The 27,716-nt window shown below is 35.8% G+C and overlaps 1 protein-coding gene across 1 annotated transcript in view; it reads left to right on the plus strand.

Annotated features, from left to right (window-relative positions):
* LOC150094636 (oxysterol-binding protein-related protein 1-like) overlaps positions 1-27,716 on the plus strand; it is a 714,206-nt gene that overhangs the window by 454,559 nt on the left and 231,931 nt on the right. The window contains exon 16 of the mRNA XM_090411347.1: positions 4,270-4,345. Coding sequence (XP_090267473.1) covers positions 4,270-4,345 — 76 coding nt within the window. The remainder of the gene's footprint in view (positions 1-4,269; positions 4,346-27,716) is intronic.

The following is a 27,716-nucleotide window of genomic DNA, read 5'->3' on the forward strand; positions in this document are numbered from 1 at the left end:
TTACACAGAGAGTTGTGGGTGTTTGCAATGCATTGCCTGGAAGCATGGTGGGTGTGGAGACAATGGAGGACCGCCTGCAAAGAGTCATTGACTCCATGGAGTCTGATAATAATATTATTTAATATTCTGAAAACCACTGATAGACTCTTACGAATAGCTACTTGAAATGTCAGTGCATTATACCAAATCAGAAAATTTGAGAATTTAATGGAAAAGATTCTAAATTATGTCTGTGGATATGCTTCTGATGAACTCATAATGGAAGGTTAGTGAGGCAGTTAAGAATGCATAAGAGTTGAAGTTATAATGATAAAGGAATTTCGAAACATATTCTTGGATATTGGCCTGTAAGTGACAAAATCATGCTAACTAAAGTTGTAAAAAAAAAAAAAAAAAAAAACTTTTGACATTGGTATCTTCAGGTACATGCTCTTATGATAACCATTCTAATGAAGAAGTTGAAGAGTTTTATGAAGAGGTACAAAAAGTTTATAAACAAGTAAAGAAAGATACTTTGATCATTATAGGAGACTTGAATGCAAAAATTGGGCCGACAGGAAGAGGAGTGTCCACAGTAATTGGTAACTTTGAACTTAGTATATGAATGACAGAGGTGTAAAGTTAATTGAGTTTTATGATATTTTGATCATTATAGGAGACTTGAATGCAAAAATTGGATCGACAGGAAGAGGAGTGTCCACAGTAATTGGTAACTTTGAACTTAGTAATATGAATGACAGAGGTGTAAAGTTAATTGAGTTTTATGAGCGAAATGACCTGATAATAGCAAATCCTTTCTTTCAACAACAACAAAAAAAATATATATGTATATGTATAACTGTATACCTGTAAAAGGCCAGATATGGCAAAATCAGAAACAAGATTGATCATATAACTGGAATGGGCAAACAAAAACATACCCAGGTCATAATGATAAAGGAATTTTGAAACATATTCTTGGATATTGGCCTGTAAGTGAAAAAATCATGCTAACTAAAGTTGCAAAAAAAAAAAAAAAACTTTTGACATTGGTATTTCCAGGTACATGCTCCTATGATAACCATTCTAATGAAGAAGTTGAAGAGTTTTATGAGGAGGTACAAAAAGTTTATAAACAAGTAAAGAAAGATATTTTGATCATTATAGGAGACTTGAATGCAAAAATTGGATCGACAGGAAGAGGAGTGTCCACAGTAATTGGTAACTTTGAACTTAGTAATATGAATGACAGAGGTGTAAAGTTAATTGAGTTTTATGAGCGAAATGACCTGATAATAGCAAATCCTTTCTTTCAACAACAACAAAAAATATATATATATATATATATATGTATAACTGTATACCTGTAAAAGGCCAGATATGGCAAAATCAGAAACAAGATTGATCATATAACTGGAATGGGCGAACAAAAACATACCCAGGAGCAGATATAGACTCAGAGCACATCCCATTTGTTTCAGAATTAAAAGTATGATTAATAAAATGCTAAAAACCCCATCTGGATTTCAGTTACATAAAGAATGACTCGGATCAAAATAGGTATGCATTAATAATAAATTCAAGGGAATAGAAGTTCCTGAAATAAAACAAACTTGAAAATGAACAGCCCGCAGAATTTTAAATTTAGATCAATGATGACAAAATGTTAGTTGAAACTGAAGAAATTAAGAAAAGTGGGTTGAATACATTTTAGAAATGAGGAGAGAGAAATAATACCAGAGTTCAAAAGAAAAAAATATTAAGAACTAAAGAGCAGATGAAGACAGGAAAGGCACAGATCAAGATGACATTAATACAGAAATGTGAAGGACCTTACAAGAAATTGGGATGGAAGAGCTAAAGAAACTATTTAACCATACATGTGAAAGTGGATATGTTCCTGGTAAACATCTTCATAGCAAAAACAGCTAGGGAAATTGTAAACATTACTTATCAGTAAGCCTATTATGCCATGTGATAAAATTACTATTACAAATTGTATTAGAAAGATTAAAATGAAAAACAGGAAATGAAATAAATCATGTCCAAAATGGATTTACAAAAAACAGAGGAACAAGAGAGGAGGGAATAGTATCTTCAAATATCAGAATGATACTAGAAACAAACTTGGAAATGCCAAAAGATTTTTATCCTTGCTTTATATATTATAATAAAGTGTTTGATAGTGTTCACCATAAGAAATTAATAGAAACATTGATAAAGAAAATAATACACATTTACATTTGGTTCTAATTATATATTAGAACCAAACTGCAAGCAAGCATAGAAATCTATAATGAATTGTTAAAAATGTTCGAAATACAAAAAGATTTTAAGCTTTCTCCTCCTGTGTTTGATATCTACACTGCAGAAATTTTTGCTTGTTGATAAAAAAAAAAAAAAAAAAAAAGGAGAAAAAAAGTCAGTGATCTTCATTATTGATTGCACACAGAATAAAAAATATGGCCTTACATTCGATTTAAAAATAAAAATAAATAAAGTTTTGATAGTTAACATATACCCCAAAATTAAAATATATAAGATATTCTTAGAAACTATACCCCAAAGTTAAAAATCCAAATTACAGAACATCGAATCTTATTTTAGAGATTTAATTGCATAGGATAGAAAATGCAAAAGAGAAATTAGGAGAACAGTAAATCAATCTTGAACAGAAATGGAATATAGTAACATCCAGAGAAATAAAAAAGTAATAATAAATAAATATATTAAAAATGATTAAATGCTTTATTTTATCTACTTTTCTCCATGGAGTAGAAGCAATAACCAAGGAAGATAGTAGAAAGATTAATGCTTTTTGAGATGTGGACATTATAAAAGAACATTAAAGATCTCATGGATAGAGGAAAAGGTTTTGAAGATGATGTGTACTGAAATGGAACTGATAAAGAACATACAGAAAAGAAAAATATCTTGTATGGATCATATTATGAGAAATTTATTAGGAAGAAGAAATGAAAGCAAGTAAAATAAAGACTGCAACATTCATTGTTCAAAAACATAAAGCACTAGCTGAGCCTGGATGGAGATGATACTTGACATGACAGAATATTCTGGTAAACATACAAACCATTTGAGTAAGGTAATTTTTGGATACAAATGACTCAGCAAATCTACCAAATTCATATGCTCGTGCAACTTCTCTCCTAATGCCAACAACCACACCGAACTCTTCAGGTACCTTGACTGATGATTTTGGATTGATTTTCTTCAGTCCAACTTTCCTATTTTATAAAAAAGATGTTTATTAGCTGGATTTCAAACAAGATTGATCATATAACTGGATTGGGCAAACAAAAACATACACAAAGCAGCATGTTATAGTTTATACCAGTGACTCCAAAGTTTGGTTCTTTTCAAACTCTATAATTTATCCTTCAATAAGGTTTATATACTTAAGCATATATGATCTGTATACTCTTGTCCTGAATCAGTTTCAGGATATTGCTATGAACAATAACATGTTTTGTCTATTTAAATTTGGGCACATCTTTAGGTTGATACGTGGTGTTTTTTTATAAACTAATCAAATTCGTATCAATTAAAGAAATTCAGACAGAATAAGATAAACGACCAGAACAAGAAGAGGAAGTGAGGTGCTAAAGTAGGTGTGATAATAATGAATAATATGATAACAAGAAGATAAGTCAATTAGAATGTAATATAGTATGGTGATTCATTCATGAAATTTGTACTTTCTGAAGGAATCGTTACTTTGAGCTTCTTGGGATGTGAAAAATTAAAGATGTGACAAATATAATAGAAAAACAGAAAAGTAAAAGAGATTGGAGTGCTTGTTGGAATTAATGATTTAAGCAATGATAAGTGTAATGTGTATTGTTTTTTCCCAATCCTTTGTTGGGCAGTCACATTCAAATGTTATTCAGTGTTTTTAAAATGCTTCAGTAATCTTAGCTACCAATACTTGAGACTATTCAATGCATGGAGATGGAATTAAAACAAAGACAAATTTCTGATGGTAGGTGAGTGATAATCCCAACAGACCTAGAAATAGTTCAAGAAGCTTTAGCAATCAAACTGAATGTCAGTGACATGTGGGTGTTTATTTTCTGGGAATAGGGTAGTCTTTTTTTCCCTAAATTTGCTGTAGTAATTTTGTGTTGTAACAAACTATTTGTCTGATCTGGGTTGTTATTGCTACAGCAAATGCGTAGTGTATTTCATTTTATGAAGCTTCATTAGTATTAAATGTACATAGTTGTGTTGTTTGGTATACTTGCATTTTGAGTTTATTTATTTTTGTTTTAGGTCACGGCTTCCAGTTCCTATGTTTTCTAGGAATGATTTTAGTGTGTGGAGCATACTTAAGCAATGCATTGGGAGGGTAATGTAGTTATTATAACATTTAAAATAACTATATATTATTTTGGTATAGTATAAATGGTATTGCTTAATTTACAGCTAATGTTTTGCATTTTGGGAGCCTGAAAAGAACATACGAGGATATAAGAATATAAATGCATAAGTTACCTTCATAACTCTGCTACTAGTATGTTCTTTATTTTGATTATATCAGTTACTTTAATATCATTTTGTTCTAGGTGTTTATCAGAACTTTCCAGACCTGCCCACCTCCTAAACTGTGCAAAGGATGGTTCATTTGTTATCTGCTTCCTAGATTATAACTAACTTTTGCTAAATTTCAAACTACATTCCATGATATTATTAAAGATGAAAAAAGAATTTCTTTGTGACTTCTGTTTTTGACAGGTCATCCTTTGATATCCTGGGCAGGTTTCCACTGTTTGAGGACAAAGACAACAAAGGACTGCTGCAAAGAGGAATTGATCTATGATAACAATTATTACTAAAAACTTATATTAAACATCCTGCTTCTCTGCATAATCAGGAAAAAAAGATATATGTCATTCTGATCTAAAATGTCATTTTTTCAATTTAAGGACATTCTTGTACATTGCATCTCAACTGCTTTGATGTTCAAATACGGATGCAGACAATGAGTACCTGTGGACTGTTTGCACTGGAGCCATTTAAATGTAACCACAGTTACAATGGAAAACATTTTAATAATTAATGTATTAATCATCAACAATCTGTACAGAAGTTACTAATGAAGAAGTAACTGATGGGTCTCCAGATAGTAACCTGGAGTCCCATCAGTTAATTAGTGATCATCAATATGCACGCTGCCATTCTTGTTCTACAGCAGACCCCCTTGTTAACTTTAACCACCTTTTTAAACAAGCTATGAAAAGATTTGGAGGATCTGACGTGGTCGCTCATGATATTTTCAAGTCTGTCACCATGACCTTTCCAATTTATCATCTTATGGTCTCCCCCTTGCCCTTGTAAGTGGATTGTCCTTCCTCTCGAGGCATTCATTGTATGTCATAGTGACTTGTATCCTCTCATCTCATTTCTCTATCAATTCTAGATCACTCCAAGACTTGGTGCATACACCCTGCACCCTTTCGCCTACACATCAGTGATCTCTTGCTAACATCCAATACCATTCATAACTTTGCCAATGACAGTACAATCTATTACTCTTGAGCTTCAAGATCTTCTGTGGCCATTGCCTCAAACACTGATCTTCTAGCCGTTCTCAAGTAGAGGTGAGGATAATTTAGTAAATTTTAATGCTGCCAAGACACAATCCTGCCCTATTTCCTGGAAGAAAGACAGACAGTGCCTCATCTTCTAATAAGTTTTTTCTTGGTATGACTTTCATACTGGGGCTATATTGACAAACACAGTCGCAGTCTCTCTTAAGCCAAAAAGCCTCGTATCCGTTCTCATTCTAAACATTACTTCTCTTCTGCTCAATTCCTAACATTATAAATTCCAAAGTTGCCCAAGCTTAGAATATTGTTCTTACATCTGGGATTGTGTTCCCAAACCAATGGTTTTGGGAGCACAGGCAGACCATTTTTGGCTTGTGTTCTTGGTTTTCAAAAGTTCCATGTAGAATTCATGTTAGAAGTTTAATGGAATATTAACAGCACCGAGAAAGGATTAAAACTAATTTTAATACTTCCAAAATTTCCTCTCCATCACAGAGACATCTTCGGGGATTACAAAAACTTTTTGTAACAACACACACACAAATACAATTCTTCACAGCACTTAAGCCTCAACACATGTGTTAGGTAGAAGTTTAAGTTGGTAGAGGAAGAAGGAAAGAGGGAAGCCCACTGCAGATCCAGATATATTTTTCCTTTCCATAAGAAATAACCTGCATATATAGTGAATCTGAATGATTCAGTTCAGACTGCATATGTTAGGGTAAGTGAGGCTTAATTGAGGTCAAGGGTCTCTGTGAAAGGTCCATTAGTGAATTAATATCAAAACTGACCATGATGTCAGTTAGATTTTTTATTAATGTTTTAAAATGTAGAGAGAGATTTTATTAGATAAGGGGGAGAGAGAGAGAGATACATGTAAAGGATGAAAGTGATTTGGATAAATGTTTAGTCAATTTCTATTCAGGGCTGTCTACTATTCAACGAAAAGTGTGTGTTGGGGGGGTTGTTTGTGAATTTTAGGGCCCTGTATATCCAGGGCGGTTTGACATGATAAGGTTTAATTTATTCAATTTTCCTCTCCCATTCTGTTTTAAATGGCCATATCATCTTAATTTAGCTCTTCTCACACATTTATGAATGTCAAAAATGTTCAGTTCCTATATGAATATCTTCGTTTTTAATATGATTCTGCCATTAATACAATCTATTCAAACCCCCCCCCATTTTTCTCAGAACTATCATGTCTATGGTCTCTGTAGACTTCATGAACTGTCTTACTTCTTATCCAACTCTCAGATGTTTGTATACTGCTGGTTTAAAGTTTTATTATTGTTGTGGGGTATTTCTACGGAGTCAGTAGACTCATCACGGGAGAACCAAACTATCAAAACAATATCTGTCATATCTCTTCTTGAATTCGTTTACAGACGAAGAGCTCGCAACTAAGTCAGGCAATGAATTCCACTCATTCATCACCTTCCAGGCAAAAAACCTTGCTCTGACACCCTTGTTAACCACATTCTTCTTTAATTTCCAGGGATGATCTCTTGTTCTTTCATCACTATCACACAGCTGAAACATTTCCCCTGCATCAATCCTATAAAAACCTTTCAGTAATTTAAATGTTTCTATCATATCCCCTCTTCTCCACCTATCAACCAACCTCTGCAATCCACAAGCTCTAAATCTATCAATGTAGGGAGCATTTTTTACATCACTCACCAACTTAGTCACTCTTCTCTGAACCCTTTCCACAGCCTCCTCATCTCCAAGGAATCCAGGTGACCAGACCTGAGCACAGTAATCCAAATGTGGAAGTATCAACGCTTTATAAAGGGGAATAATAACCTCTTTATCTCTGGATGTCAGTGTGTTCCTCAACAACCAAGTAATCCTATGTGCAATCTTGGACACCTTAGCAATATGTCCTCTGAACTTCATCTCCCTATCTACCAACACCCCTAAGTCCCTAGCCTCATCAATCTCTTGGAGTACCTTTCCATCAATGTAGTACACAGCTGGTAATCTTTTAATCCCAAAATGCATGACTTGACACTTTTCCACATTGAACTGATATCCATTATCTTTTGCCCATTTTACCAGCTTATTTAAATCATCCTGCAAACTTTCAACATCAGCTTGATTTTTTATTGCGCTACCCAACTTTGCATCATCAGCAAACAACTGAATATCTCCCTTTAAGCCATTTCCTATATCATTTATATACAAATTAAACAACAATGGCCCAAGCACAGAGCCCTGAGGCACACCATTGGTCACCTGCCTCATTCTGGACTCTGCTCCTCCATACACCACCTTATGGTATCTCTCCCTGAGCCATTCTCCTATCCATATCACCAATTTAATATCCATCCCCATCTGCTCCAATTTGTGTAACAGTGTTCTATGGGGTATCCTGTCAAAAGCCTTAGCAAAATCCAGAAGTGCTACTGTGTAGCCAGTTCCTTTGTCCAACTCAGATGTCATTATATTATGAAAAGTTAGTAGATTGCTAAGGCAGGATCTACCTTTAACAAAACCATGTTGGCCTCTATAGAGTATCATATCCTGATCCACCCATTCTTGAATTTTGTCTTTAACCAACTTTTCCAATACTTTTACCACTACTCCTGAGATGGTGATTGCAAAGGAACCACTTTGCCTAACTTCCACTCCCTAGGGACCATACCAGAGTTCATATTTAAATTAAACATCAAAGTAAGAGGAGTTGACAATTCATTTGAACATTCATGCAACACCCGAGCTGATATTCCATCTAAACCTACAGCAGTGTTTGCATTTAAATTTTGCAATGTATTAAATACCTCTGATTTCTTAGCTTCGATTCTCACATTAGTTATTGCTACAGGTACAGAGATATCCTCACTTGGGTGATAGACTTTTGAAAAGTGATCACTCAGTAACTCGACTATTACATCTGATTTTGTCACCTCAATACCATCAGCAGCCACTAAAGTTATCCTTCCAAAGTCATTCTTCCTATTACTTGCCACATAGCAGAAGAACTCTTTGGGATTACTCTTGATCTCTTTGGCTAAGGTCTTCTCATAATCTGATTTAGCTTTTCTTACTATGCTGTAACCTTCCTATCTTGAGCCTTATACTGATTGCCTTTCTCCTTGTAACATTTTCTTTTTTTGCAGATCAAGCTTGATACTACTGCTCATCCATCTAATGCATAGGTTGCCAAACTTTTTCGGGCCACCGCCCATTTTGCAAGACATAAATTTTGTAATGCTCCCATTATAACAGTTTGAATAAAACCATATTTCAATATTTGAGACTGAATAAAACCATATTTCAAATACTCAATACTGTACTGTCGACATAATAAAGTAATAAAATTTGCAAAAATATTCACAAAATAAAAGATTTAATTTACACTTTGTATGACTCCACTTATCTATCACACTTTCGACTGATGATTGTTGGCAAAGCACACAAAAAATAATGAAACTTATTCCTAAATCACTGGTATTTATAGATTTGAAATCTAGCCCGAATCAACTTGCATGCATTGATTGTTTGCGATCTAGTAGTATGTCAGTCAACTACGTAATAGTTGACCGACATACTACTAGTTAAGACTCGTCTGCTGCATGGATAGACTAAAGCCTGTATGGCATGATCAATTTTTACATTAGCAAAAAATGATTAAATTTTTTTGGTATATAAAAAATAGAAGTTAAAATATCCTGTATGACACGTTCAATTTTCTCATTGACATAGAAAATTGACATCTATTTCTATCTGACATGGTAAATTTTCAAATGATTAAATAATTGAAATAGAAAATTGATAAAAAAATTGAAATAGAAAATTGATAAAAAAATTGATCGTGTAAGACCGGCATAAAATGAATTAAAATTCAATATTTAAATGATTATTTAATTGCAAAATCACGAAAATAATTAATTTTTAAATATATGTTATTAATTTCTTCTATAAAGAGCCACCGATCCCTAGACCGCCTGAATGCCCCCAAATGCTTCTGATCCCACTATAGCCCCCGAGAAGGCTTCAGCGCCCACTGGGGGATGGTACCGTTCACTTTGGGAACTGATGATCTAATGCCTGCCTTGTTTGACCATGGGGACCCAATCTGATATTGCTTTCCTCAGATACCCGCTGATTTTATCCCATGTACTGCTAACATCTTTCCCCTGCAATATGTTCTGCCATGGGATGGCTGCAAGCTCACTCCGAAGCTTGTTATAATTGCCTAACCTGTAGTACCGTACATACCCCTTCTTAACAGAAAAATCCACAGATTTTGCAACCTCCCAAGTCAATACCACATGATTGCTTTCACCAATTGGAGGTAACGAGGACACCTTACTTATGCATATATCCTCTGAACCAATAACTAGGTCCAACGCTCTCACACCATGTGCTGTTTCAAGTAATTATCTCATAGAAGATGTATGAACTCCATTTCCTTTTTGCTATGAGATGTTTCCTCCTTCCAATTGATATCACTGTAATTAAAATCCCCCATAATAATCACTAAACCTGCACTCATCGCACTAATTTGCTGATGCATGAATTCAATATCTCTCCCTGTACTCCCTTGCCTATAGCAACATCCAACTGTATATTTGGTTGCATTGGTCACTATTTCACACCAGATCGCCTCAAATGAACTCTCATTCACATGTCTATCATCTTGGTATACTACTTTCTTTGGCTGCAACACATCAGCTATCATTAACATTACTCCTCCCCCTGTTTTATCTTCTCTATCCTCCCTGAAAATACTGTACCCATCACATTCAATTCCAGTGACCACATCTACTGACAGCCAAGTTTCACTAATGCCTACAACTTTTGGTGAGATTGCACTGACTAATGCCAAAAATTCTTCTCTCTTATTTCTGCTTCTTGCATTGGTATACAAAAATTGCAGATTCCCTCTAGTTCTTGTACTGGCTTTAGAACTGATATATGAGTTCTAAAGTTTACTAATTTCAGTATTCCCTTGCTGATTTTTATCCCCCTCTCTTCTGCAATTTATTTTGCGAATAAGGATCAATAAATATACAATCAGTGCTAAAGTTTCTCTCTCTTACACCAAACCTTTTCAATATTAGTTTCCCTACCCAATTACTTTAACTTATTCAGAAAACAGTATCTTCTTCAATCGCTTATGTCCTTCCATGTTCAGATGCAGCCCATCTCTAGCATACCACTGTCTTTTTCCTTCAAACACGCTCCAAACATCAACAAATTCCAGACCTCTTTTTTTGCACATTCTTGCTATCATGTCATTCATTATTATCGCTCGTCTACTTAACTCGTAATTGTCAAAACGAGGCAGCACACACACACTATCCTCCCATTGACACTTTTCCTCTTCACAATATCTAACAATGTTCTTAAATCTTTTGCTACTCGATTTATACCACCACTCAGATCATTTGTACCCACCATAACTATCATCTTGTCTGCTTCATGCCCTCTCTTTATTGCTAAAGCCACTCTTTCTATTGTCCCACCAGCCAAGCACTCCTCGGGCATACCACTCTCCATACCCTTAATCATAGAATCACCATATATCTTACGATTCTTAACTTCATTTAAGTCCACACAAGCATCACTCATGGACTCATTTTCTACGCTATTCAGCGTGACTCTCCCAGTTTCATTATTCAGTGCTCTTTTACTTACCCCCCACTCTCATGACATCTCGTTTCTTCTAGACCTCTTGTGGTTTTATTTTGTTGACTCCCAATCACTCCCATACTATTTATTACTGCATCATTCACCAAAGACTCCCATACGTAATCCTGTTCTAGTTACTTCATCTTCAGTAATCTCTATAGTCCTAATTTCTCTGTTTAACACATTAAACTCAGTTTTAACTTCCAATATCTCCTTACTGAGCACTTCCAATTCCTCATGCAGAAGATGGTCATTTTTCATTTTCGTGAACTTCCATCAAAATTCTTCCACTATGGTCCGATGTCAGCTTCCATTCCTAAACGCTCCAGCCTATCCCGACACTTCTCACATACATCGACATTTTCGTTCCTCTCATTTAGCCAGACCGACCACAGATCCTCCACATTCTTCGGCGCATACATGTAGCAGTTTCCGCATTGCACCCATTGTGAAAAATCTAATGCTGAGCCAGCCTTTCGTGTAGAAGTCCTCCGTGCCGCTGACGTACATTTCTTGTTGGACGCCATCTTTACACGTTGAAGTAGTAAAACAAATGGCAGCGAAAACACAATATATACAACACAGTTCCAAACAATAACACCACTGAAGGACACTTGTATCTAACCGATGCACAACTGCAGCACAATTTAAGACAAAAAAGCCACACTATATTTAAATTTAAAAACACATTTTCTAGCCTAACTAAACACGACCTCCACATTCACCAAGGACACTAGCGCCACCTAACCTATAGTTTTAGCTAATATCTCTCTTAGTCCTTTTAAATTTATTCAGCTGATTCCTCACTGCATACCAGCTCTGCTTTCTTCTATTATCTATTTCCATATATAATTTATCTTCACTAAAAATGTTGCCTAATATCATCATCATCAAATTCCTGCCATGTACCCTCAAGGGGTGTACAGGATATGATAGTACTACATGAAAAAAATTACATCAGTATTAATTTCCTATCTACAGTTTTTCTCCAAATCAGTCTGTTACTTGTCAACACTCCAACATTATCAGATCTTATATTTCTATCGTCTAAAGCACTTTATACCGTATCAATCCACCTATATCTTGGTCTTCCTCTGGGTCGTTTTGCTGCCAACCTGGCAGAGAACACTTGTTTTGCTAATCTTTCCTCGCCCATTCTGTTTAAGTGACCATACCACCTGAGATTAGCTCTGCTAACGCATTCCTGGATGCTGACAATGTCAAGTTCTTTCCTAATATCCTCGTTTTTAATATGATACTGCCATTGATGCCATCTGTTCATGCATCTAATCTTTCTCAGGACTCTCATATCCGTGGTCTCTAGTCTTTGGTCAAGTGTTTTACTTCTGACCCAGCTCTCAGATCCATAAGTTAAAACTGGTTTGAACACTGTCTTGTATACAGCTAATTTAGTGTTCCGACTAATTTCTCTCTTATTCCATATGAATTTATTCAATTGACTTCCCACCATACCAGCTTTGCTGATTCTGTTGTCTATTTCTATATTTAATTTACCATCTTCAGTAAAAAAAGTGCCTAAATAGCTGAAATGTTTTACTTGTTCCACAGGTTCTCCATTCACAACACAGTTGATATTTTCAATGATTCTGCCTATTTTCATTGTCTTTGTCTTTTTATTGCTGACCTTCATACCATATCTATTACAACAGCTATTCAATTTAGTCAGAGAATCTTGCAGACTTGTAGCGGATTTATTTAGAAGTATAACATCATCCGCATAAAGCAAAGAGCTGACATTAACATCTCCAATTTCGATATCATGTTTAATACCACTTTTCTTCATAATGTGATCTATATAGATAATAACAGAGGGGATTATGTACATCCTTGTCTCACACCAGATTTAACATTAAACCATCTTCCTGTACTTCCTTCAATTCTAACTGCTGACTTACAACTCAAATAAAGACTAAGTATTGCTTGATATAATGCCCCATTGACACCATATAACTGCAGCGTATTGAATAGCTTCTCTCTTGGCACTTTGTCATATGCCTTTTCCAGATCGACAAAACTTAAATACAGATCTTTGTTATATTCCTATGCTTTCTCGACTATTTGTCGTAAAGTGAAGATCTGATCCTGACAGCCTCTATTTGGCCTGAATCCAGCTTGCTCTTCACCAAGCCTTTCTTCCACAATTCTTCTCAACCATTTCTCAAATATACTTGTATAGAACTTGCCAGGAACACACAGTAGGGAAATACCTCTGTAATTCTCACATGCAGTTTTATTTCCCTTTTTATATATGAGTACTATGAGAGCTCTACTCCAATCATCGGGAATTCATCCCTCTGTCCAGGCTTTCTGAACTATGCAGTGCAGCCACTGTAAGACTTTTATACCACCATACTTAAGCATTTCTTGTTGATTATCATCTACTCCTGCTGCCTTTCCACATTTTAATCCTTTGATGGCTTTTTCTACTTCAAGTAGGGATATGTATTCCTGACTGCATACCTGGTCAGTGTTTTTTACCACTGTGCTGTCATATGCACTGTTTATTTCATTTGGCAGTTTTTCAAAGTAATTACTCCAAGGATATCTTTTTGTTCTGTTTTCATGTCACATTTAGCATTTCTAATTCCTTTAACAGCATCCTTTCCTCCATTTCTGAGCTTCTTCAACAACCTCTAGAATATTTTGCCACCCTCTTGATATTTATTTTCTATATTCTTGTCAAAGTCCTCCCATGACTTTTGTTTAGCTAGTTTTACACACTGTTTAGCTCTCTTACATTTGTTTCTGTATTCTGTAAGAGTAAAAGCTGACTTATTTGCCAGGAACTTTTGATATGCTTTCTTCTTTTCCTTCACTGCCTCTTTAACTTCCTGTGTCCACCAGGGAGTTCTGATTTTTTTATCCTTGCACACAACCTCACCACATGCCTTTCTGACAGAATCAATCAATGTGTTCTTCAGAGTTTGCCACTGAATCTCCAAGGTTTGATTCCTGTTCTCAAACTCTTTCATTTTCTTTTCAATAATATTTCTGTATTTTAGTCTACAGTTCACATCTGAGAGCTGCTCAACTTTTATTCGCTTTAAAACTTTCTTACATGTTATTCTTTTCAATATGAAATTCAATTTTATCCTGCTCAAGACTAAATAGTGATCACTTCCAATTTCAAATCCTCTGTACACTCTGGTGTCCTGCACCAGGGAGAAAACATCAATATCAACAATTTCATTGTCTTTGACTTGTTATTGCTGACTTTCGTACATATCTGTTATCAAAATTATTCAATTTAGTCAGGAAATCTTGCAGACTTGTACTGGATTTATTTAGAAGTATAATATCATCTGCATAAATTAAAGAGCTGAGATTAACATCTGCAATTTTGATAACAGGTTTAATACCACTTTCCTTCATAATGTGATCCATATAGATAATGAATAACAGAGGGTAATATACACCCTTGTCTGACACCAGATTTAATACTAAAAAATCTTCTTATGCTTCTTACAATCCTAACTGCTAACTTACAACTCAAATAAAGACTAAGTATTGCTGGATATAATGTTCCATTGACACCATAGAACTGTAGTATTTCAAATAGCTTCTCTCTTGGCACCTTGTCATATGCATTTTCCAGATCTCCAAAACTTAAATACAGATCTTTGTTATATTCCCATGATTTCTCAACTACTTGTCATAAAATGAAAATCTCTTTCCGACAGTCTCTATTTGGCCTGAATTCAACTTGTTCCTCACCAAGCTGCCTTTCCACAATCCTTCTCAGCTGTTTCTCAAGCTTATACTAGCATAAATCAGGAATACTCAGGAGAGAAATACCTCTGTAATTCTCACATGCAGCTTTATTTCCCTTTTTATAATGGGTACTATGAGATCTCTATTCCGATCATCTGGAATTCGTCCCTCTGTCTAGGCCTTCTGAACTATGCAGTGCAGCCACTGTATGACTTTTATACCTCCATATACTTGACCATTTCTGGTTCGAATATCATCTACTCCTGCTGCCTTTCCACATTTCAGGCTTTTGATGTTTTTTTCCCTACTTCAAGTATGGATGTGTATGCCTGTTGAGTGTTTTTTACCATTGTGCTGTCACTGTTTGTTTCATTTAGCAATTTTTTGAAGTAATTACTCTACCCATGAAGGATATATTTTTCTCCAGTTTTCATGTCACCTTTATCATCTCTAATTTCTTTTACAGCACTTTATCCTCCATTTCTGAGCTTTTTCAACAGCCTCTAGAATATTTTGCCACCTTCCTGATATTTATTTTCTATGTTCTTACCAGAATCTTCCCATGAGATTTGTTTAGCTAATTTTACATAATAATTTCATAGTTTTGGTCTTTTTATTGCAGATTTTCATGCTAAATTTGTTGTGACTTTTATTCAGTTTAGTTAAAGAATTCTGGAGACCCCTGCATGTGAGGCACCTGTTTGTGGTGGTGGTGGGGAATCTCCCAGTGATAGTATTCACCCCATTTTTGTTCTTATTATTGTACTATACTTTTCCCAAATTTTTCACCCTGCTTCTCCTTAGTCTTTTTTATTATCCTATCTTTCAGACCACCATGTGGCAAATACTGCAGTAAAGCATTGGATCCATCTTCGACAAGGCAGGCAGTGCTGGGTGGCTGACCAGGATCATTTGGCTAGTGGACTTGCCTGCAAGAGTCAACAGTGTTGCAGTGTAAGTCTCCTTCCTTGTAGTCTGGGTACAGGACCCAAAGTTTTTCCTGTATCAGTATGACATCCAGAATAATCCTCGCATTTAACTCCTGAGTGTAGTCATTGCTTGCCAAGAGAGTAGGCATCTGTGTGTTTTATGGGTAGGTTGGGAGTCTGGCACTAAATCAACTTTCTCTTGAGAATGAATTATTTTTCCATCTTCTTATTTAGCAGATGCTCTCAAGCTACAGCTGAGTTCAAAAACAATTCAACATCAACAGGAAACATCATGGACAGCAATAACAATACTAACCTCCTGAATATTGCACTCAACTAGCAAATATTCACTTGGGACATGATAGTTCCATAGAGTTCAAGGACTCATTGCAGGAGGTGCACATAATGAAAGTTTTTTGTCTGTAAATTTCATGTGTTCTTCTGGCCAATTTGCTTGCACATGGATGTAAAACCCAAGTTTCTGGGAGAACAACCCCTGATTCCACATGCAATCGACCAACTTATCTTCAGTTGAAAAACCCCATATAAAGATTCCTCTCATTATGATAAGAACCCAGATATTTTTTAACCAAAAGGCACAGTGTTCTGCTGTCTTTCCAGTTTAATTATGGAGCAATCATTGTTGTCACCAAATTGCTTCCATCACCCTTCTTCATCCAGAAGGGCTAACAAATTCTCCAAAATCAGTTGAAAATCTCTGTTCAGTTGCTATTCTTATTGAAGCAGCAACAGATTGTGTTGCTGCTTCAATTGCCATCCCCAACACGAAACTAAACTTTTCTAAAAGCGTAATATCCGAGTAGGATATCCTCAATATACCAGATGAAGAGATCTGCTCTGAAATGAAAGAACATGGAATGACAGCGATGAGAAAAATACTCACACATAGGATGGTCACGTACAAGGGTCATCTGTAAAGTTCTCGACCTTGACCATAGATGGCAACACTATCAGTAAGATTTTTTTTTCCCTAAGTTGGTACATCTGTCATAAGCATCCATGTGAAATTGCAAGTCATTCTATCGAATAGTTTGTTTTATACAATTGTCTGAAGCAAAAGTGTTATCTGTATCCATTAAAATGGATAAAATTGAGTATCATGCGGTTATAAAATTCTTTGTAAGAGAAAGTTTAATGCCAATAGAAATTCATTCTAAGTTCATAAAAGTTTATGGACACTCTTCTCCTTCATTTTCGACAATTAAGAAATGGGCTGCCGAGTTTAAAAGTGGCCATACCAGCCTTGAAGATGATCCACGTGAAGGACGTAAATAAAGTGTAACAACCCTAGAAATCATTAATCAAGTACATAATATGGTATTGAATGACTGGCGAGTCAGACTATGTGAAATTGCTGAGACCTATAGGCATTCTAAAAGAACGTGTAGGATATATTTTGCATGAAGAATTGCAAATGAAAATACTTTGCGCAAGATTGGTGCCATGCTTGCTCACAGCAGATCAAAAATGCACTCATGTGAAAATCAGAGATTTTCACATGAGTACTTGGAGCGTTTTAACAAGAATAAAACTGATTTATTGTGTCGATTTATTACTATGGATGAGACTTAGATTCACCATTACACACCAGAATCCAAACAGCAATCAAAACAGTGGATAGAAGCCGGTTGTTCAGCACCAAAGAAGACAAAGTCAGTGCCATTGGCAGGAAAGATCATGAAATCAGTGTTTTGGGATGCTAAAAGCATTTTGTTTATCAATTATCTTGAAAAGGGTAAAACAATAACCGTGGAATGTTATTCTGATCTTTTAACCAGGCTAGATGAAAAAATTCCCGGTTTGCACCTGCACCTGCGCACAAAGGTGTCTTGGCAATGGAAAAATTAAGGGATCTGCACTATGAATTGTTGGAACATCCACCCTATTCCCCAGATTTGGCTGTCTCTGCCTTCTATCTTTTCCCAAAACTAAAACTCTTCTTTGCTGGTCACTGTTTTTTCTTTTAATCAAGAGGTGATTTCAGCTGTAGAGGGGTATTTTGCAGCCTTGCTTGCTGAGAACCACTACAGGGACGTGATAATGGCGCTGGAGCATCGCTGTAATAAATGTAGTCTTAAGAAAGATTATGTTGAAAAATAAAATAATTTTGAAATTATGAATTTGTTTTTTCATTGTTAGGCCAAGAACTTTCCAGACCACCGTCGTATTTCCAACCAGGAATATTATCCTTACTTTCATCATACCTAAATGACCATCTGTGAAAACAGACTGTCTAAACTGCCTTGTTAAGGCCCATATCGCAAACCCCTTGCATTGTCTTAAATGTCGGAAGAATGTCATGCTTAAACTTGTTGTTGTGGCTCTGCCATCAGTGAAGCAATAATGTTCGCAAGAACAAAAATTGTAAGAGCAAAACACTGAAATGCCAATCGTGAGAGAAAACACCTAGTGTACTCCTGAGTATGCCAAGGGCGAAAGGATGAAAAGGAGATCCAAAAATAAAAAATGAACAGAGAATCTCCTATCATAAGTAGCTAAGCAATATACCAACAATGTAGCAACATCTAGTGGTAAACCATCCTCCATTGAGAAGGGAATGGCAAAGAAAGTATCAGTAGAAATATTAACATTTATGTTGACGATACCTTCTCACAGTTACATTCCCGAATGGTATTTGCACAATGTCTCTTATAAGGACATAAATGAAAAATCAATATTGGCTCATTCCTGACAACATGCCATAAATGGTACAAGAGAGTCCAATAATGTAAAAAAATAATGGAATATGCAGCACAGAGGATCAAAGACATGCTTCCAGACCCATTAATAGATGGCAGGAATGTCTCTCTTCTCCACAAGAAGATAAAACAATATAACTAGTGCCATAGAGAGTATAGCATTATAATCTGGCATTACAAATATAGTTTGTTCTCTTACAGAAGTACAAATGAATGTGCTTTTTCCTACAGGAAACATACTTGGAAGTCTATTAATAATGAGCGTGTATTTTCTTGATCACAGAACTAATGTAAATAACTATTTGGGAACATTGATCAAGTGTAAACGGATAAGTATTTTAATACTGACTAGTTTCACCAACCTTAAGCTGTTGGCATTGTCAGGGTACAAGCACTGAGGTTAAAACATATCACAAAATAGATCTTAACTGTATATTTTAAAAATTATAGTTACAAACTAAAATAGCATTGAATATGAATAATACACGTATTGCGTGTACATGATTTGCTAGTTGTTGCTGAGAAACATTCTATAGTTAGCATTAAAGTTCATTTCTTGTGTGTTTAGAGATCTAATTAGGGTTTTCCATATCTCTGGAAGTATTAAACCTTGGTTCCTGTTAAGGTTATCTGTAGTGCATGCGACTGTGGCTGCTTCTTTAAACATTTGAGAGTGGTAGTCTTCTTCTGTGTAAGGGGTGTAACTTTTCTCCTACTCAATGATGTGGTTTGTTATGGAGAAATGTGATGACAGGCTTCATATGTCTTGTCTATTGTTTTTAACATAATCAATATGTTCCTTCTGTCTAATCTCGAGGCTTCTCGAAGTCTGGCCGATGTAACTTGAACCACACGAGCATGGGATATTGTAGACTCCAGCATACTGATAGAAAGGATGGGTATCTTTTGGAGATCGTAGTAGTTTACGAATTGTTTCTATAGGTTTGAATGTTCACTCTTATTTTGTATGGTTTGAGGAGATTAGTGAGCTTGTTAGAGATACTGCTCACATACGGAATGGCGATTGTTGTAATATATTGAATGTCTTTTCGTTCTCTTTGTGGTGGCACAGAGAAAAGGATTTTGTTGACGAGTTTTCTTGGATAGCCATTCAAGGTGAGGTTATTAGATATCAATGTTAATTCATCTTGGAGGTCCTTTTCATCTGTTGTAATGTGGACAGGCTCTTTTCTTTAGTATGTGTACTATGCTGAGTTCGTGAGAAATGTGGTGTGAGGAGCTGAAATGTAGATAACGTCCTGTGTTCATAGGTTTCCTGTACACTGATAGACTCAGCATAGTACACATACTAAAGAAAAGAGAAAGAGCTGTCAGCATTACAACAGATGAAAAGGACCTCCAAGATGAATTAACATTGATATCTAATAACCTCGCCTTGAACCCATGAAGACTCGTCGACAAGATCCTTTTCTCTGAGCCACCACAAAGAGAACGAACTTCCCAATAACTTTTCTCTGATGATACCATGGGCACTACCCCCATAGCACACTGTGTAAATTTATATCCCCATTAAAAGTTGTATTACAATATATTACAACAATCCCCATTCCGTATGTGAGCAGTATCTCTAACAAGCTTGCTAATCTCCTCAAACCACACAAAATAAGAGTGACATTCAAACCTATAGAAACAATTCGTAAACTACTACGATCTCCAAAAGATACCCATTCTTTCTATAAGTATGCTGGAGTCTACGATATCCCATGCTCGTGTGGTTCAAGTTACATCGGCCAGACTTCGAGAAGCCTCGAGATTAGACGGCAGGAATACATTGGTTATGTTAAAAACAACAAACAAGACATATCAGGCCTGTCATCACATTTCTCCATAACAAACCACATCATTGAGTAGGAGAAAAGTTGCACCCCTTACATAGAAGAAGACTACCACTCTCAAATGTTTAAAGAAGCAGCCACAGTCGCATGCACTACAGATAACCTTAACAGGAACCAAGGTTTAATACTTACAGAGATACGGAAAACCCTAATTAGATCTCTGAACACACAAGAAATGAACTTTAATGCTAACTATACAACGTTCCTTAGCAACAACTAGTAAATCATGTACACGCGATATGTGTATTATTCACGTTCAATGCTATTTTAGTTTGTAACTGTAATTTTTTGAATTTACAGTTAAGATCTATTTTGTGATATGTTTTAACCTCAGTGCTTGTACTCTGACGATGCCAACAGCTTAAGTTTGGTGAAACTAGTTGGTATTAAAATACTTATCCGTTTACACTTGATCAATGTTCTCAAATAGTTATTTACATACTTTGAAGTCTTTGTCATTGTCTGACATTATAAAATGTAGCAATCATTCATGAAGAGCAGAACTGGGTGGTGGGGGGGACTGCCTATTGGAAGAATTGCTATCCTTGTGAGCAACCATATCCCCCTTTAAGCAAGTCCGCAATGCAAACTCAGAAGCATTTGTCATCTGACTCTCCTTTGGATCTCGTATAACAATATGCTGCATCTATTTCCCTCCTGCTGTGGTATGACTGATGATGTCACATTGTAGTCACCATCCTCTTTACTTTTAATGGGGATATAAATTTACACAGTGTGCTATGGGGTAGTGTCCATGCTATCATCAGAGAAGAGTTATTGGGTATATGCTTGACAAAAATAATCTCTCCCTCTTAAATACAGGAAGCAACACAGTCCACTAATTAAAAAATAATGGAACATACAGCACAGAGGATAAAAAAAAAAAAAAAAAAAAAAACACCCTCTTCCATATATCTACCTCAACATTCACTGTCATTTACTTAAATGTATGCTCACCCTCACTTCTCCCGCTACTTAAGTGGGAAACTGATGACAGCTTATTTTAGAGTGATCACTTCTCTATGATATTCATATTTTTGCAGTGATACAGTCTTGTACTGTATCACGGATATAAAGATGAGGAAATCGAGCAAGCTGACTGACTCACCCCACTTTTCCTTAGCAAAATTTGCTTCTATAGTAGTCAGCTGATCTATCAGCAATACAATGAATCATGCGACTGCAGTTCCTAAAACATCTAGGTGGTTTTCACTCTTCCCTAAGCCATGGTGGAATGCTGATTGAACAGTGAAAAGCACTTGAAATATTTGCTGCAGATATCTCACTAAAGAAACCCTCACTGTTTTTAAGCCTGCCAACCAATACACATCTGTCATCAGAGTCAAAAGGAATCCTGGATCTAGTACACATCTTCCATAACAAGAGCAACTAACAACAAAGAAGTTTTGGGATAAATCCCAGAAAATGATGGGCAGATACACCTACCCACTTTCCATCCTTGAATGATAATACATGCACAGTTGTTTGCCAACACATCAGCAACATCTTACCTCTTGGATTTCCTTGCAGAAAAACAACAAATTCTGTTCTCTTCAAACAGCATGAAAGTCTACAATAGGCTGTTCACAAAATAAGAAATGAAAGCTGTTTTGCTTAAATGTCACTCAAACTGCCATTGTACAAGATAGCATCCATATAAGATGAGCAAACATCTGTTACCATCTACCAAGGATCAACTACTGTACTTGTCCATAGAATTTTCTGTGAGAAAATTTTTCAGAAAAATTATTGCCTCTCCTAAGCCAGAGAAGGATCCATAATTCTCAATAAATTATTGACCACCAAGGCTTGTGCAAGATTCTGGAAAAAATGGAGAGAAACAGCTTTTTTTTTAGTATTATTTTTATTTTATTTTTTTATAACATAATCTGACTTCTGCAAATATCATTCAACAACCATTAAGCATTTATTCAATATTCCTTCCTAAAAATGTGAGCACTTAGCGTCAGTTTTCTTTGATATAGAAAAAGCATATGATACTGCTTGGAGATTTTCTTGGGATAATCTTCCTGTATTTATCAAGAACATTTTTTATCCAAACAAATCTTCAAAGTCTGAGTAGGAACCACTCTCTTGATTGTACACTTGAGAGGAGGGAGTCTGATATGATTCAATATCAAGTGTTGTACTTTTTGCAATCAAAGTTAAATCAATAACCAGACAACTTCCTCCAAGTGTAAGTAAATCTCTCTGTGGATGACTACTATCTTCTGTCATTTTTCGTGTAATATAAGGGTCATAGAAAGATAGCTGCTGCAAGCTATTGATCATCTTTCAAAATAAGTGCTAGAAAATGGGTTCAGATTTTCCTAGCAGAAGAATACTGTAAATTTTTGCAATAGATGTGGGTTCCATCCCAGTACAGAATTCAGATGACTGGAACAAACTTTAATCCACACTTTTGTGACAGTCTAGTTTATGTAAAGAGGAAGTGATTCTCGCTCAGCCCTGCATAGGTAATAGTCATCTTTCACAGATTCATGTTATGGGGTGATGACATACCTATGTGTAAGTTCTGTAGTACCATACTAACCATCATTCATATTTAATCTACTACCCTCATTTCATCAATAGGCACATTCACTGTTGTAGTCATATTTATAATCTGTTGTGAGTCATCTACTGAGATTCATCAACTGTTTTTTATTTTTATAAAGGGTTAATAATTAACATCTTATAAAGACTATGTATGTTGTATACATTAGTTTTATTAATTGTACTTTGTGTATATGTTAGTTTTAACACATGGTTTTTTATGCATGTTTTCTGAATTTCTTTACACTTATTATACACTTTTTTTTGTATTGGCTTTTTATACCTGTTTATGCTACTGTTATTTATTACCTTGTGTATTGTTGTGACATATATTAGCACAGTATGACTTAGCTGTCATTGCAACATTAAACTCTAATTCAAAGCAAAACCTAACCCAGAGACATGTACTCTTAGCAAAGGTCTGAAAAGTTCTTAGCCTAACAAAATTAATTTTTTTCTACATAATCTCCCTTAAGACTAATACATTTATTCCAGTGATGCTCCAGTGCTATTATCCTGTCCCTGTAGTGGTTCTCAGTAAGATCTGCAAAACACCTCTCTACAGCTGCAATCACCTCTTGATTCGAAGAAAAATGCTGACCAGCAAGGAAGAGTTTTCATTTTGGGAAGATATAGAAGTAAGAGGGAGCCAAATCTGGGGAATAGAGTTGATATTCCAACAATTCATAGTGCAGATCTTAATTTTCCCATTGCCAAAACACCTTTGTGGCCAGGTGCATTGTCCTGATGAAAGATGATTTTTTTTCCTTCTGCAAACCGGGTCTTTTCTCATGAATTTTTTCGTCTAGTCTGGTTAAAAGATCTGAATAATATTCCCCAGTTATTTTTTTACCCTTTTCACAATAAGTAATAAACAAAATGCCTTTAGCATCCCAAAACACCGATGCCATGACCTTTCCTGCTGATGGAACCGACTTTGTCTTCTTTGGCACTGAACAACCAGCTTCTGTCCACTGTTTGGATATTCTGGCGGGTAATGGTGAATCCAAATCTCATCCATAGTAATAAATCGACACACAAAATCAGTTTTATTCTTGTTAAAGTGCTCCAAGCACTGTTCAGAGACTTTCATGCAAATGCATTTTTGATTTGCTAAGAGCAAGCGTGGCACCCATCTTGCGCAAAGCTTTTTCATATGTAATTCTTCATGCAAAATATATCCTACACATTCTTTTGAAATGCCTATAGTTCTCAGCAATTTCACGCACTTTGACTCGCCAGTCATCCAATATCATATCGTGCACTTGATCAATGATTTCTGGTGTTGTTACACTTTTTGGACGTCCTTCACGTGGATCATCTTCAAGGCTGGTACGGCCACATTTAAACTCGGCACCCCATTTCTTAATTGTCGTAAATGAAGGAGAAGAGTGCCCAAAAATTTTATGAACTTCGCATAAATTTCTTTTTTCGTTGAGCCTTCTTTTACAAAGAATTTTATAACCGCACAATACTCAATTTTATTCATTTCAAGGATACAGGCAATACTTTTGCTTCAGACAGCTGTGTAAAACAAACTAATTGATAGAATGACTTGCAGTTTCACATGGATGCTTATGACAGATGTACCAACTTAGAAAAAAAAATCTTGCTGATAGTGTTGCCATCTGTGGTCGAGGCCAAGAACTTTTCAGATCACCCTTGTATTGTGGTTGCTAGTGAACAGTGGCCATAGAAATATCTGTAGAAAAGAGACAAAGCAGAAACTAATCTTCTGTGAGTAAGTGGTCAAAGACAATCTGTAAGAGATGTTATTAATCAACCAAACTACTCTTTTCTGAACATCAACAAGAATTTTTAGAAATGTCTTAGGTACACCAACCTAAACATGAGAGCAGTGTTCCAGAGTTGGCCTGATTTGGGATTTATGCAGAGTATGTAACTTGTCAGAAGTGAAGTACCAAGTACCATTTTGAGTGGAACAGGATGCGAAGGTTTTTTAGAAGCTGATGATGCTATAGCAGTGATATGATTATTTCAGTAAAATGTTGGATTGGGAGTCAGTCTGATAAGAGAGATTTGGTCTTGACTATTGAGCTAAGCATCATCAAAAGTTAATGAAGATTTCGGGTCTTTTTTGCAAGAAAATTAGCCAAAATGTGTTCTGGAAGCATTGAAGTTGACTAGAGTGTGTTTGGGACACTTATTGCAGATGATCTTCAGGGTTGAGATGTTTTGAACACTTGCAAGGCTTTGTCAGATAAGGGGAGTGCTATCATCAGCAAAACTCTGAAGGGTTTTCAGTCAGTGAGAGCAGGTTATTTATATAAAGGAAAATGATGATTGAAATGACAGAGCAGCCCTGAGGACCATCCATATTAACAGAAATATCTAAAAAGAGAATACTGTCTACCATTTCATGTAGGGATTGATCTGAGAGTAACCATGAGGACAAAAGGAGTCATTATGGGGCACTTATGGCAGATGATCTTCAGGGTTGAGATGTTTTGAACACTTGCAAGTCTTTGTCAGATAAGGGGAGGAGGAGGGTGCTATCATCAAAGGTTTTCAGTCAGTGAGAGCAGGTTATTTATATAAAGGAAAATGATGATTGAAATGACAGAGCAGCCCTGAGGACCACCCATATTAACAGAAATGTCTAAAAAGAGAATACCATCTACCATTTCATGTAGGGATTGATCTGAGAGAAAACTAGTAACCATGAGGACAAAAGGAGTCCACATGATCATAATTTGTTGAGAAGTCTTTGATGCCAGACCCTTATCAAAATCCTTGGAAATGTCAAGTGCAATATCACGTGTTTCTCCAAACCTTTCTTTGGAATGAGTCCACAGTTGAGCGATGTAGGCCAGGAATCTAGATTGGTGAAATCCATAATGGTGGTCACTAATTAGATGACAGTTTTTCAGTTGTTGAAGAAGCTGACTGTTGATAACCTTCTCCATTACTTGAAAGCAATAGTTTGATGGTGGACATTTTTCACGTGTTTTTTTTTGGTGGTGGGTACTGGCTGTATATGGGTTTGCTTTCATGTAGTAGTTGTTGCCAGTTGAGTACACTTAGCTTATAGATGATAACAGGTGTTAGTTCAAGAGCACATCTCTTTAGCACAATAGTATTCCATCAACTGCCTTTGTATTATCCGGGTTTTTCAAGATTTTTCTGTCTTTCTGGCAGAAGGTTGTTGGTGACACAATGTTCTAAGCAAAGGAGGAGGTAATTCTCCATGGTCATGTATGGGGGAGCTGGAAGAAAAGCAAGGATGTCTGTCTGGTCTGATGATACATTTTTACCATTAGGGTGAGAAAGATGAGGTAGCAGGTGGTCAAAAGTTGCACCCAGCAGCTTTGACAAGAGACCAGAAGGTGGCACAAGCAGTGAGTTTTCTACATTTAACTGTGTTGAAGATATAGTTAAATTATCTTTATTTCCTTCCACTCTTTTAGAATTGTTGTGTTGAGATCTTTAATACCCATGTCAAAGTCACAGCTAATTCTTTCGCAATTTCTTCAGCATCCTGGCTGATATCCCACTATTTGATTTGAATCAAGCTCTTATAGTAGCTTTAAAGTTTAGAGGACATATTTCAAAAGATAAAAAAAAAGGTCTGTGTGATTACTTGATATAGGACAAATCATAAGGAAGTTATTATTCCTCATCCAGAGTACTGTGCGCATATTTCATCATCTGAATTTCTTGAAGACAAAGTGATGGAGCAGATTCAGATTTTTCAAGTGCTCAGATGGTAGCAAACAAGGCTGTGGAGTCGGTAATAAAAACCTTCAACTCCTACTCCAAGTTTTCTAGCCATTTCTCCATTTAACTCTAAAAAGGCGTTGTGAAAAACAAGGATAGAGGCACACTATTCTTCACTGCCATTTCAAATGTGGGTTTTAATCTTTTCTGGCATCTTTGTTATTATGGTAACTTTGTCAGATGTAAAGAATCTTGGTAGTTGTGTTGGGCCTCCAGTAGATTTCTGATCTTTCTTTAGCCCTGAAGTAGAGGGAATGTTTTTATTTCTGTCTGTCTTTCACAGCTTTTGGATGAAATTTGATGCTCTTGTAGGTGCATTTTTATTAGAACCACAAAAAGTACTAAGTTTTGCATCACATGCTTTTTCACAGTCATCTTCTATAATACATTGACACACACACATATTTCTTATTGGTTGTTATTGTAAAGTGTTCAAACACACTTTGTTGACACTTCTTTTCTTTTTTGCCATTGTGAATTTTTTCATGGGGTGTCGCTTTCACTAATATAAATATAAAAATTATCATAAAATATGATAATTTTCAAATTTGCAAAGAACTTGAAATTAAAATATATCCTGAAAAAAATAGGTTAATCAAATTATTATCTGTGAAATAGGAAATTTTAACATATTATTTATATTGCAATTTAAATTCATTAGGAGTCTGAGTCGTTGCATTTTTACTGATTCCGACTCCTGTAAACCAAGAATTGCTTCCGACTCCATAACTATGGTAGAAAGTCTGATGTATTTTTGTTAATATAGATTAAAAGTTTGTGGAATTGCTAAAATTATTCAGAAGGCAAAAAATATTGGATATGTTGTTATTATTACATGACACCTCCAGGTGGTCCAAAGACTCATCGAAGGAGGGCACCTACTCTACAACTCTGTCTCCACCAACTACAACAAATCCCAACCACACCAGTGGCATCTACTGCCCACCATCACTGGTATTTTCATGTATGATTACAGACATCAATACGCACAACGGG

The sequence above is a fragment of the Typopeltis vanoorti genome, chromosome 21, assembly GCF_054136105.1.
Source record: "Typopeltis vanoorti isolate ZY-2024b chromosome 21, IOZ_Tvanoo_1.0, whole genome shotgun sequence".
Taxonomy (NCBI): domain Eukaryota; kingdom Metazoa; phylum Arthropoda; class Arachnida; order Uropygi; family Thelyphonidae; genus Typopeltis; species Typopeltis vanoorti.